General features: G+C 30.2%; 1 protein-coding gene across 1 annotated transcript in view; it reads right to left on the bottom strand.

Moving 5' to 3' along the window:
- LOC110020873 overlaps window positions 1-12,903 on the bottom strand; it is a 15,646-nt gene extending 2,743 nt beyond the window's left edge. Inside the window, exons 1-3 of the mRNA XM_020719149.1 lie at window positions 12,764-12,903; window positions 12,490-12,567; window positions 12,005-12,115 (exon numbers count right to left, since the gene is read on the bottom strand). Of these exons, the coding sequence (XP_020574808.1) occupies window positions 12,005-12,115; window positions 12,490-12,567; window positions 12,764-12,838 (264 nt within the window). The 5' untranslated portion in view covers window positions 12,839-12,903. The remainder of the gene's footprint in view (window positions 1-12,004; window positions 12,116-12,489; window positions 12,568-12,763) is intronic.
- Window positions 12,904-13,548: the final 645 nt, after the last annotated feature.

The following is a 13,548-nucleotide window of genomic DNA, read 5'->3' as shown; positions in this document are numbered from 1 at the left end:
CTCTTTCCCAAAAATATTTAGTATTAAGAGAATAACAATAATGTCTCTCTCTCTCACACACACAATAACATTTAAACTTTACTTCAAAGAATAATCATCCTTTTTCTTAGCATTCATATTAAAGTGTCCATAAAGATTTAATTATTGACTACATTGTTGTAAATTTAATGTATTTAACTATTTTTTTTTAAGAAAAACTCAATTAAACTAAAATGATTGACATGAGATATTATGTCTATCACAGAAGTTGTTCAAGTAAAAATAGATATTAAATATTATTATTTTATCTTTAGTTTTCTTTCATTAGTATTGTTACTATTATTTGACCGTCTGTTCCTACCTTGATATTCCAAATTTCTAGGTCGAATTGTGACAAGTGATAAAGACATAATTGGTTTTATTATAATAAAAAAGTATCATTTTGTTGATTTAGAAATTTATCAAAAGTAAAAATTACTACTTTATTTTAGTCTAATTGAATTGTTTTATTTTTATTTCAAAAAATAAGGATAATTAAGAAGTAAGACAATAATATAAAGAGAGTTGAAATGTCGTGGAATATCACTATTAATATTGATGTTTTTAATCAGATGATTGTCGTAATTCAATTAAAAAAATTCAGTCTCAAATCAGTAGTTTTAAAGAAACAAAGATGAATAAATATTTAAAGATATCTTAGGGTATGAGATTACTCTCTACTTTGGAAGAGGAAGTTCAACAGAAACAAAAAATTGATGGTGATGATGGAGAAAATTATAAATGGTATAACATGTACACTAGAAGAGTTACATTTTATACTTTTGTCTTTATATGGTAGCAAGAGTTGTTACAAGAGAAGTTCGGTGGTGACCTAGTCATTTAGGCAGTAGAAGAAATTTGCAAGACATTTAGAGATTGGTTTGTAGCATATTCAATTAGGAAAAGATGTAGAAGTTTATTAGATTGGTTCAAGGTGGTCATTCGATCATGCAGTATAAAGCTGAGTTTACTATAATCTCAAAGTATGCACCGCAACTAATTTCAAATACATATGAGAAATGACAGGTTCTTTCTGGATTACATGATATAATTAGACGGTCATTGATTCCCATTAGGATTGATGACTATTCTATATTGGAAAAGATGGCTAGAATAATTGATCTGAACTTACAAGCTACTCAAAGGAGTAGATTTTCAAAAAAGAGAGTATAGAAGGATTAAGGTTCTACAGAGTTCATAGATTAAGCAATCATCTTAATCAGAAAAATCAATTACTAAAAAGACTAAATCCAATAGATTTGAAAATTAGAGTGATACGAAGAAGTGTGACAAGTGTTAAAAGTTTCATAAGGGTGAGTATCTATCTGAATCTGATACTTATTTTCGGTGTCACCCACTAAAACACGAGGAATTGCCCTACTTTGGGATAGAGAACAGAGCTCTAATAGAGATAGGGCCAATGTTACATCATCTTAGAAAACTTTTGACAGACATATGATAGTTGAGTCTGTAGGATCAATGTCAAATCAAAGTCAAACCCAACAGAACATTCAATCCATGGTATATGCATTATCAAAGCAATAAGTTAAGGACTCACTTCATCTAATCAACAATATATTTTACATTCAAAAAATTTTAATTGCATTAGAGTACATTTCATTCATAATATCATATACTCAATTACATATTAAATAATTCATTTTGAGTGTTTAATCATTCTTATCTTATTAAAAGTATAACATCCCTCTAGAATAGACTAATATGAATACCATTTAATACAGGGACAACTCACTTATTGAATGTAGAAGATCTAATTAGACTAATAAATTTGAATATTATAGTAATTTTAATAATTTTCTCCGTTAAAATGTCAAGTAAATTTGAGTATTTGTAAAAGAAATTTTGATGCATTATTATTTTTTTTTTTTGTATTTAGAGGCACAAACAATTATTTGTTATTCGATGAATACGATGCAACCTTAGGTATGGATTGATTTCTAACAACCATAGATTGTAATAAGAAGACAGCTAAAATTAACGTATTTAGAAAGGACATCAAATTTTGTGACGGTAGAGTTGATATATATGATAATCATATATTTGAAGGCTTTTAAATTATTAAACTAGAAAAATTAAGTAATTTTGCTCAGGTGAAGGATCACAAAGAAGTGAAACAACATAGTGAGATTCCAGTGGTAAAAGAATATCCATATATTTTTTCTAGATGATTTATCTGGACTCTCACTAGTTGGGGAGACAAATTTTATTATTGAGTTTTTGTTAGTCTGAGCCAATAACTATAATATTGTACAAAATGATAATTAAAAAATAGGAAATAAATTACCGGAACTATTAGATAAGAGGTTTAGCAGGCCTAGCACATCAGTTTAGGGAACACCAATATTATTTGTAAAGAAAAAGAATAAGAGTCCAGGGTATATATATTTATTACAGGATTAGATAAGCTCACTATCAAGAATAATATTCATTTCCATAAATTAATGATTTATTTGATCAATTAGAAGGGACTTCAACATTTTCAAAAATAAATATGAGATTGGTTTATCACCCATTGAGGATAAAAGTAGAAGACATAACAAAAAATGCATTCAAATGAGATATGTGTACTAATAATGATGTGAATTAACTGATGCTTTAACAATTTTAATGGATCTAATGAATAAAAAATTCAAGCAATTTTTAGATATATTTGTGATAATTTTTATAGATGATATTTTGGTATACTCAAAAGATTATGGTTGTCGCCTTATTTGTATTAAAGGAAAACAAGTAATATACAAAATTTTCTGCGTAAATTTTTATTGAGTGTCACTTTCAATGGGCATGTAATTAGTGGAGATGTTATATTAACAAGTCAGAAAAGGTCAAGACAATTACATATTGGTAGGTAGGGTTGTAAACGAGCCGAGCTTGAGCGAGCTCAGGATTGGCTCGTGTTCAGCTCATTCGAAATAGCTCGTGCTCGAAATCGGCTCGTGAACAGTGTGTTCGTGTTGGGCTCGATTTAAATATTTGTGTTCGTGTTCGGCTTGGAATTGGCTCGTTAAAATTAAATTGAAAAAAATAAATATAAAGTGTGAAATTCAAACCCGAACCAAATGTATATAAAAGTTCGTTAAAATTAAATTGAAAAAAATAAATATAAAATGTGAAATTCAAACCCGAACCAAATGTATATAAAAGAAGACACTAAGCACATTATCATATGAGCTATTATGATTTAAATTTAGATATAAATATATATAATATACTATTATATAAATAACATATGTAATATATTATTATATAAATATTTATATAATTTTTTTATTTCAAGCTAAAACGAGCTGAACACGAGCGAACAAGGAGCTTTTCGTGTTCGGCTCGCTTATAATTCGAGTTTTAAAAAATTATTCGTGTTCGGCTCGTTTACTTAACAAAACTACTTAATGAGTCAAACACGAGTTGTTCGCGAACAACGAGCTTTTTTGACAACCCTATTGGTAGGGTTGTAAATGAACCAATGCGCTTTATGAACAACTCAAACTTGACAAGATTAAGACTCGATCATGTTAGTTCAAATTAGTAAATAAACAAGCTTTAACAACTTCTAAAAGCTCAAAGCTTAAATGAACTAAATATGAACATAGTCGAACTTGTTCATTTATGTTCGCGAACAAACTCGTTTGTTGTTCAACAAGTAACTTGTTAAGTGTTCAATATTAAGCTCAATAACAGCTCGTATCATGTATAATATATCATTTAAATAAAATTTAATTAACTAGAATATTAAATGGTTTGTTGATAGCTTGATGATAGCTCGTATCATATATGATCTATAAATGCTCAGATATTAAGTTTGTCGGTTTTAAAGTTGTCATTTTTAGTTTTTTGGTAGGATTTATGTTAAGTCATGCTTAAATGCTACACAAATCATTCTACTAAACAACCCATTAGTAAGGGATTTATGACAAAATGAAGTAGAAATGAGATTTAAGATATTGTAGGGTTTAGAGTTTTTAATCAATAAACTTATAGTTGCTATCAAATTTACAAAATTATTTATTGATTTTTTTATATGAAAATCTAAATACTCGTTTAAATTTTTAGTTTGTTCACTTCTCTTAAACAATTCAAATACAAATCAAGTTTCAATATTGAAATTTTTAAACAAGTCAAACTTGAACAATATATGAAAACTCGAAGCAAGCTCAAGCTGAACATGAACAACTTATAATTATACTAAGCCAAGTCCGAACTATGATATACTCAACCCAACTCGGCTCGATTACAACCCTAGATATTGGCAAAGACCAACATCTGTTACAAAAATTAGTGTTTTCTAAGCCTTGATAGTTATTATAAAAGATTTGTTAAAGAATTTTCTTAGATTGATATGTTATCGAGATTAGCTTAGAACATAGTAAAATTTGAATGAAAACATTGTTGTGATGAGGCATTTCAAAGTTGAGAATTTACATAACAATTGTCTGAGTTTTAGTAATTCCTTCAGGATCAAACTAATTCCAAATTTATAATGATGCATCATTAAAGAGATTGGAATGTGTTCTAATGTAAAATGAAAAAAATCATTGCTTATGCTTCAAAATAAAAAAAGATTTGTGAAAGAATCTATACCACACATGAATTAGAGCTTATAGTAGCGCAAATTTGGATGCATGACTTATTAGCCAGATGTGAATTCTTTATCGATCAGAAGAATTTGAAATATATATATTCACTCATAAAGAAAATTTAATCTGAGAAAAAGAAGATGACTATAATTTATTAAAAATTATGATTTGAATATTTAGTATCATCTAGGAAAGCCAGATGTTGGAGATGCACCGAGCGGGAAGATTTTAGGTAATTAAATTGGTTGTGTGCTCAATTAGAGAACGTTTAATTAAATATATGGAAATACTAAAGTTGTCAATGATTGAAAACAGTGATGAATATTGTTCAATTAAATCAAATAACAATTCAGTTTACTTTTGAAGGATAGAATTAGAGATTCACTAGCTAGAGATACTACTATTCAGAAGATCTTAGAGCAAGTCATGACAAACAATTCAAAGATATAAGTGACTGATGGGGATGAATTGTTGACTTACAAAAGCATGATTTGTGTTACAAATGATGAAAAATTGAGAAACAAAATCATAGAAGAATTCAGGAACTAATAAAATGTACCGAGAGCTCAATATAATATTTTAGTGGTCTGGATTGAAAAATAATGTTACAGAATTTGTGGCTAAGTGTCTTAAATGTTAGTGAAGGCTGAACATCATAAGTCAGGTGGTCCATTACAACCATCACTGAAATTTGAAAGATCTAATCCTTTTATGAGTTTTCGACTTTAGTGAAGGATGGAAGTAAGATTTATTTTTAATAAAATTTGCTTCTAACCACAAGTTTCACGAGACAATCGTGACTAAGGCTAGTGAGGAAAGCAACAAGATCGAAACAACCATGCACTCGTGCGTCGTTTCATATCGTATGTCTAATATAGGTGGTGTGATGATTGATCTCAATGCTAATAGTTATCCCCAAGGTTCAATGAGTGAATGAAGCATTTATCGTACCCGGATAGAGATGATGGTCTTCCTCTGATGTCTCCAAGCCAACCATAAAAAATAGAATAGATAGACGTGTCATAGTTTAGATTTGTCTAATGCGACTTATAGTTTTCCTCCATTTATGATGTTTGAGATCCTTCAAAGTTATTCTCTTTTGGGAGGTCCAACTGTGTCCAAATCAATCTCTAGCATGCAAACATTAAAATGGCTCTATATAAAAATTTTTATGGAAGAAAATACATGGCACCATTGTGTTGGGTTGAAATAAGAGAAAAATGTTATTGAGGTTTATTTAATGGATGATGCTGAGAAAATTCTTAATCAGAGATAGATTAAGGGCTATATAAAATATACAACAGAAATACCATGACATTCGACACAACCCAATTAGATTTGAGGCTGGAGATTTTATTTTCATCAAGATCAGTCAATTGAATGGTGTACAATGCTTTGGGGAAGACGAGAATATTTAGTCCACGTTATGTAGGGTCATATGAGGTTGTTAAAAAGATCAGAATATACTTTATAGATTAGCTCTACTAGAACATGTAAACAGTGCATGATCTGCTTCATATTTCTTAGAAAATATATTATTGATAAATCGAGTAAAGTTATTGAAGATTTATTTGATATTCAGTCAGATTTGACCTGTATAGAAGAGCCCGAGAGAATATTGAATTATGAAGTTAAAATGCTCCGTAGAAAATTTCCATTTGTAAAGATTTTATGTAAGCATGATCCGAAAAAGATGTCATCTAGGAGAAAGTATTATATATGCAAGACAGATGTCTAAATCTCTTTGATTAACACATGATTATATTTTTTATAGTAAATTCTAAATTTTGATGATGGAATTTTTAAAATAAGTGAAGATTGTAAGAACTAAAAATAATAATAATTATAATAAAAGAGAAAATTCGTAATGACAGGGTCGGTTTGATGGTTTCTTCATTGGGAGACAAACATCTAGGTTTGAACCAGAAGCGAGTATTGAGGGAGAGAGCAAGGAAAGTGTGAGATAGAAACAAGGTGAGTGACTCGCACGTGCCTTTTACAAGGAAGATGACGACTTACACTTTTCGTCGAATCGTAAGGGAGGAAGCATGTTGGGTGTGCCCTTAATTGAAGATCAACTCTCCTATAGGAGGTGAGCCATGCGATAAAGATTGGAGACACGACCAATGTTTTAAAAGATGTGGGCGTTGGGCGGGGTGTTTTAGCTGTTATTGGGCGAGGCATAAGTCACACAATATAAAAAAATGAATAATATTAAGAAAAAAATAAACTATTTGTGCATAAAATTAAACACAAACAAAACAAGTCTTTTAGGATTAAAATCTTCAAGATACTAGCAATAATCTACCAAAAAAATTAGAAACAAGTAAAAATAAGTAAACATGTTTGAGTTAAAAAAAATTTATGATCATTTGATCTCAATCCTTGAAGGTTATTCATTCTTCAAATTCATTATCAAAATCTTCTTTTTTTTCACCAATAGTTGTGTCCAAATCACAACTAGGTCCTTCATATTTTCCGCATTCATTGTTCACTTCATTGAAATCATCATCATGTTTAATTTCAGGTGCATTCCTAATTTGTTTCTCCTTATCATTATTGCCTAAATTACAAAAACAAAACAATATTTGTAAATATTTAGGAACTTTTTTCTTTAAGAAATTAAGAATGCATATTTATGTAAATAACAAATGTAAATATTTAACTTGTTCTTTAATTCATCTTCCTTTTCTTGTAAGAATATGTTATGAAAATGTCTTATCTTCCTTGTGTAATATTTTGTGATTCTTCATCTGCATTTGTCGTGGGCACATTTTTTATTACATCAACATCAAAAACATGTTCATTTTCATTCATCCAAGAAGGTTCTTGTGGAAGCACTGGATTTTCTTTCTCAACTATCCACTCATCATCGGAGTCTATATCATTTATCAGTATTAGATCGAAGTCTCGTTTTTTTCTTATACTTCTTTCCCTCAATCTAGCATTGTATCTTACATATACCAGGGCATTCAACTTCTTGTGCTCCAACCTATTGCTCTTCTTAGTATGAATCTAAGATAAAAAATATTATTTTTAAGAGGTGATTATGAAAACAAATAGTACTAGTTTTAACTTTTAAGAAATAATGAAATTATTACCGATTCAAAAGTGCTACAATTTCTTTCACAACCTGATGAACTGCATGTGAGGCTAAGAACTCGAATCGCAAATTCGTTAACTCGAGTGTTTTCCCACCAAATATCATCCACCAATCAGTAGAAATCTCAATTTTCTTGAATCTATAACAACTCTACTCTCAAAGTCTCCTCGTAAATTATCATACAAGCCTAATTGAATATCATCTCTAAGACAATCTTCATAGTCCAACATTCTTTCCATACAAGCAATTAACCCTTTTACCTCATCTTCGTTAAAAAAATAATCCTCAAAGCAAAATTGAGGGTTTAAATAACAACCAACAGTATGTAGTGGTTTATGAACTTGGACTTCCCATCTTGCATCAATTTTCCTCCAAATAGGTACATACTTCTTTTCATTATGCCCACAATTAAAAATATTATTTTCTTTTGCTAAATCCATTAACTCATAAACATAACTCATGGCCGACCGTTTTTTTCTGAGTCTACTTCTCTTAGAACATTTACAAGAGGCACAACACTTTTGATACAATAAGCAAGATGATCCTAAAAATGTGGATCAAACAAAATAAGAGCTCGAGCTTTTAGACCTTTCATCTTCTTTGTTCATTCACTATAACACCAATCTTCTAAGGAGAACATTGTCTGAAGTAGTTGTTTCAGCTTGTAAATGCTTTGAAAAGTCAAATATGTCATAGCAAACCGTGTGATGGCCGGACGAACGAGTTCCCTCTCATTTGTAAAAGATTTCATCAAACCTAGAACTCATGTGTGCCCATAAATGAATTTTGCAACTTGTTTTGCTTTTGCAAGTGTGCTCTAGTGAATATTCAACTTTCCAATGTCTTCTAACATTAGGTCAATACAATGTTAGAGGAAAAAGAACAAAAAGAAGGAGAAGTCGGAGGAGAGGAAGGAAGAGGGAGAAAGAAGAAGAAAAAAGAAGAATAATAAGAAGGAGATGTCAGAGGAAACCTGTCGAGTTCAAACTCTGCGTGCGATGGAGGAAGCAGAGTACTTGCTGGGGATGACTGCGTGCGGCCTGAATCGGATAGGTATTTAAAATTAAGAATTTTTCACATTTTTTTATCTATTAGGAGGAGGCGTCCACGCAATTTATGCCTACCTTGTGGACTTGGGCGGAAAGCCTTGGCGGGGCCCCAAAAACATTTTTTTAAACAAAGGGTACGACACTACCTACAAGTTGAATTTAAGGTGCCAAGCTCGGGAGCTGACACGAAGTGTAGTAACGAAACCCAGTACAAGATCGCATACGAGAGACACGAGCTGAAACAGCCAAATCGAGCAACAATGAGGTGAGGCTATGTTTTATTATGTTTTTCAGAATGAATAATTAATTGATAAGATATTAAATGCTAATTTTAGGTTTTACTTTTAAAAAATCAGGAAGGGTAGAAGAATATTCAAATTAGAGAAAAAAGAACAAAGCTTGTGATAATAAAGATTAGTGTTATTTAAAATTTTATTTATAGCCAATTTAATTTTAAGTTATTAAGTATTAATATTAGCTTTTTTTTATTAATTATAATCAGATGTGTGAATTAAAAGAATTGAAACAATCGTTAGTTTTATAGAAGAAATAAGATAAAAATAAAAATTGAGGTAAGTCGATCATGTAACTACATTATGTTGATTAAATATTTAATCCTAGAGTAGTTAGCAGTATTAATAGATGTTAGAATCTGATAAATTAGAAAAGGAATAAAATAAAATTTTGAAAACACGTGTATTAATGCTATAAATAGCATCTTTAATTTTGTCATTCGATGAAATTAATCAAAATAAATCTTTGTAGTGTTGAGAAAGAGCGAAGAGGCTAATATAAAAGTCAAAAAAGCTTACAAGATCATTTTATAAGGTGAAAATAATATGAGTAATTATTGTTTTCTATATATTAACTTTTTTTTATTTTAAAATTTGTTTCATTTATTTCATATACGTTGGAAGTTTTAAAATATTTCTAAAAGTAAAAGGGAGTAAATGAAAGAAAATTAAATGACCATGTATTATTTTAAATTGTTTCACAAATTGCATTGTACAAAAATAAAAAAAGCTTTGGTTAAATAAATAAAGATATTGAGTATCTTTTAAATGATATATAAATGGATATGACAATCAGGAGTCAGTCCCTTATGCTACTTAGCTAGGGATGCTATAATACCCACACACGAATTTGAAAATGAAAATGTAAATTGTTTTACCTTGATTTGTACAAATCTTTATAACGTGCTCCAAAGAGGACTTCTTAAAAGAATGGAAATTGTAAATGTTTCAAAAAATTATTAACTAAAAAAATAATATTAAAAAGTATTTATGAAAATAAAATTTTAAAACTTACTTTAAAGATTAATATCATTTTTGTTTTGAGCATTCATATTACAACATGTCCATAAAGATTGTGCATAGCAAAATAATAATTATTTATTAAGTTGTTGTAAACTTAATGTGTTATTTGCCCGTTTCTTTAAAAAAAAAAAGCTCAATTAACTTATAAAGACTAAGATAAGAGATCATGTCTTTCGTAGAAGAGATTCAAGTGAATATAGATATTAGATATTGTTATTTTATGTATAATTTTTTTCATTAGTATTGTTGCACAAATGAAAATCCTTACGTTGGTTTGGATGATGTTTTATATATTTTTATGGTTTAGTGATTCTTTCTATTTAGGGAAACATTAGAGAGAGTCGTCTTAGATGGTATGGTCACACTAAACGCCGCCATCTGATGATCCGATTAAGAGAGTAGATGTTATAGATTCAACTTATGTTAAGAAAGACAGAGGTAGACCTAGGAAGACTTGGGCTTATTGTATAAAAAATGATCTTAATTTATAAGAACTAATGAAAATATGACACTAAATAGGACGCAATGGAGAAAAATGATTCATGTAGTCGACCCCACATAGTGGGACTAAGGCTTTGTTTTTGTTGTTGTCGTTGTAGCGATTCTTTCTGTTTGGATGATTGTTATTGTGAATTATTATGATTGTTAATGATGAGTTACTACTATCTGACTGTCTGTTCTCGCGGTATTTACAAGTTCTCGGGTCGTGACATCTAAATAGCAAGCAATCATATTTATGTTAATGAAACATTCAACCAAACTAGTATGAACAAATCCCTGCCAATGAATAAATTTAAATCACACTACAAAATCAACATTACCACCACGATATGCACAAGATACCTGACAGGAGGCAACCATGATTGATAATAGATTTTGATCTAGTATGCATCCATCCCCCAACTATTCTCCATCAATTCAATTCAAACCAAGATATTAAAATTGGACCTAATCAATCATCTTAATCTAGAATGCTCTCGAGAGAGCAAGAGAGGAGCCAACTATGGAGACTTTGGTAAAAAAGTTTGATCTAAATTTAAATAAAACCTTGACAAACATAGAGAGATTTATATAAAAAAAGTAAGAAAAAAAAAACAGAGAAATTTGGTCAAAACAAATCTCATTCATCTCAAGAAATATTATTGAGCATTCTATTACATATCCAAGAGGCTCAAGAGAGGAGCTATTTTTTTTCCAAACCGATCACTTGATTTTATTACTCTAACATCCAATTCCTTGTCCACAATCTTTTAGTTATATACAACACTTTGCAATATTTGGAGATGAGTTATTACCCTAAGGAAAGTGATGCAACACCATATATCCCTTATTGTAGCAACTCAGCATCATCTTGTGACCTTGAAAAACTCCTAGTTCATCACTATTTTATTTTATTGAGATTTTTTAATTATTCTGAATCTATTTACAACCCTAGCTCTACAAACATGGAGTTATGGCGCGTAAATGAATAACAAATTATGAATGACTTTATTTGAAAAGATGCCGTCCTCTTTTGACTCTCCTCTCTCCCATCCCAATAAGGTTACCCTCAGTTAATGTAATTATGTGCCCAAAATTCCCATTTACATCTCTCTCTCTCTCTCTCTCTTAATTTTGTAAACATTAGAATCTTCTCTCTCCAATCCCGTGCATGCATCCAAAGGGCCTACATAATTTCTCTTTCCCAAATGTCGTAGAACATAAATTTAAGGAGACCAAAGAAATTAAAGTGTTTGATAACATTATTAAATTTGCATCCAATTAACAATTGTTCTTCATCAATTAGTACCAGACCCAAATGTTTTGAAGGTAACTACATCTTACATCTAAATAGATTCCTTACTAATATCATCCTATACCACCAATAATTCTCACATAAAAAAGGAAAATGAAAAAAGGAATTGAGTTACAAAATTATCATACCTTGTTAGTAGCCTGTTTTATGTCCCGAACAAAAGCATTCAATTCTTCATTCACTCCACTGAAGGGGTGGAAAGCTCTTCGACATAAGCCATCTGCTGCATAGAATAGTACCTGAACGATATCCAAAATCTTGAACAAATCAAAGACTTCCATAGCTGCAACTTCAAATCAAATCTATATATAGATTTATGATTTTTTGATGTGATATGAAAGATTTGGTGGTAGGAATGTAAAAAACAAAGTTTATGTGTTAAGATTTGGGAATTGGATGGTATGTACGTAGATCCAACCCACCCCAACAACATCTTACCATCCAACACAAACACACTCGCGCACAAATAAAATTGAAAAAGATCATCGATACCAACTGATAGTTAATAATTGCAACAAAAAACACAATTCAAATATAATTGAAAATGATCACCAATACCAACTGATAGTTAATAATTGAAAGAAAAAAACACAAGTAACTAGTTTTATTCTACCGTATATCCATGCTTCTCATTCTCAACCCCACGTTCAATTTGCAGTGTCCCTTTTGTACCATCAACTCGCCAATAAATCTGAGGACAACATTTTCTATGCAGAATTAACAATCCTTTTAATAGCTACAATTATTTCAGAAAAAAAATTTATAAAAACCTAATACATCTTATTGGTCTAGTTAGTAAACCTCTCCTGTCAACAAAGCATTTTACGAATAATGGAAAGAAATTCACTCAGCATACTTATTCCATCAATGCTTGGAACATAATTCACCTTTGGTGACGGCGAAGACACTGCCATTACAAATACGCCAGCACATCCATTTTCCAGTCGGCTACATGTTATCATAGGGAAATTTACATATGTCGCATACAATTCTTATGTATTTACATATCTCACAACTAAACTTTCATATTTACATAACACTTTGATGTTTTAAACTTATGCATGAAAAGATGTATTTCACTTTTAAACACTGGCAATAATGCTATTTTTGATGTGATATTAATGATTCGAGTACGTGTGTAAATATGAAAGTTTAAGTGAGAGATAAGAAAATACATAAGAATTGTGTGCTATGTATGTAAATGCCCCATTATAAAATTTGAAATGCAATTTGTTAGAATACTAATGAGCTCAGCAATTTTAAACAGCTATTAGAAGAAGACTCACAACAAGGAACATAAATTATCGGGTGGCGGCAAATTTTTATCGACATGTCGAGCAATAGCTGAAACTGCAGTAATTTCACAACCAGCAAGCTGTGATAATCATGAAAAAAAATGCTTCTTTTAGTACTATAAGAGGAAACATAAAATGAGAAGAACATAAAATGAATATTTAAGCATTCAACTAAATACATTGATATCAGAGTATGATTAACGTAGCAGATCAGGCCACATAATATTCTCCCTGGTCATCCAAAATGAAAAATTATTAGAATTCCAAGTTAATTCTGCTTTAGATTGCTTGATTTAGTAGGCTTAATATGAGATGAGAGTCAGAGAACTCAAATTAGCAAGTCGACAACCCCCTACTTTCCAGCTATGGTAAAAATA

The sequence above is a fragment of the Phalaenopsis equestris genome, unplaced genomic scaffold (genome assembly GCF_001263595.1).
Source record: "Phalaenopsis equestris unplaced genomic scaffold, ASM126359v1 Scaffold000002, whole genome shotgun sequence".
NCBI lineage: Eukaryota > Viridiplantae > Streptophyta > Magnoliopsida > Asparagales > Orchidaceae > Phalaenopsis > Phalaenopsis equestris.
This window is presented reverse-complemented; position numbering and strand designations above follow the sequence as displayed.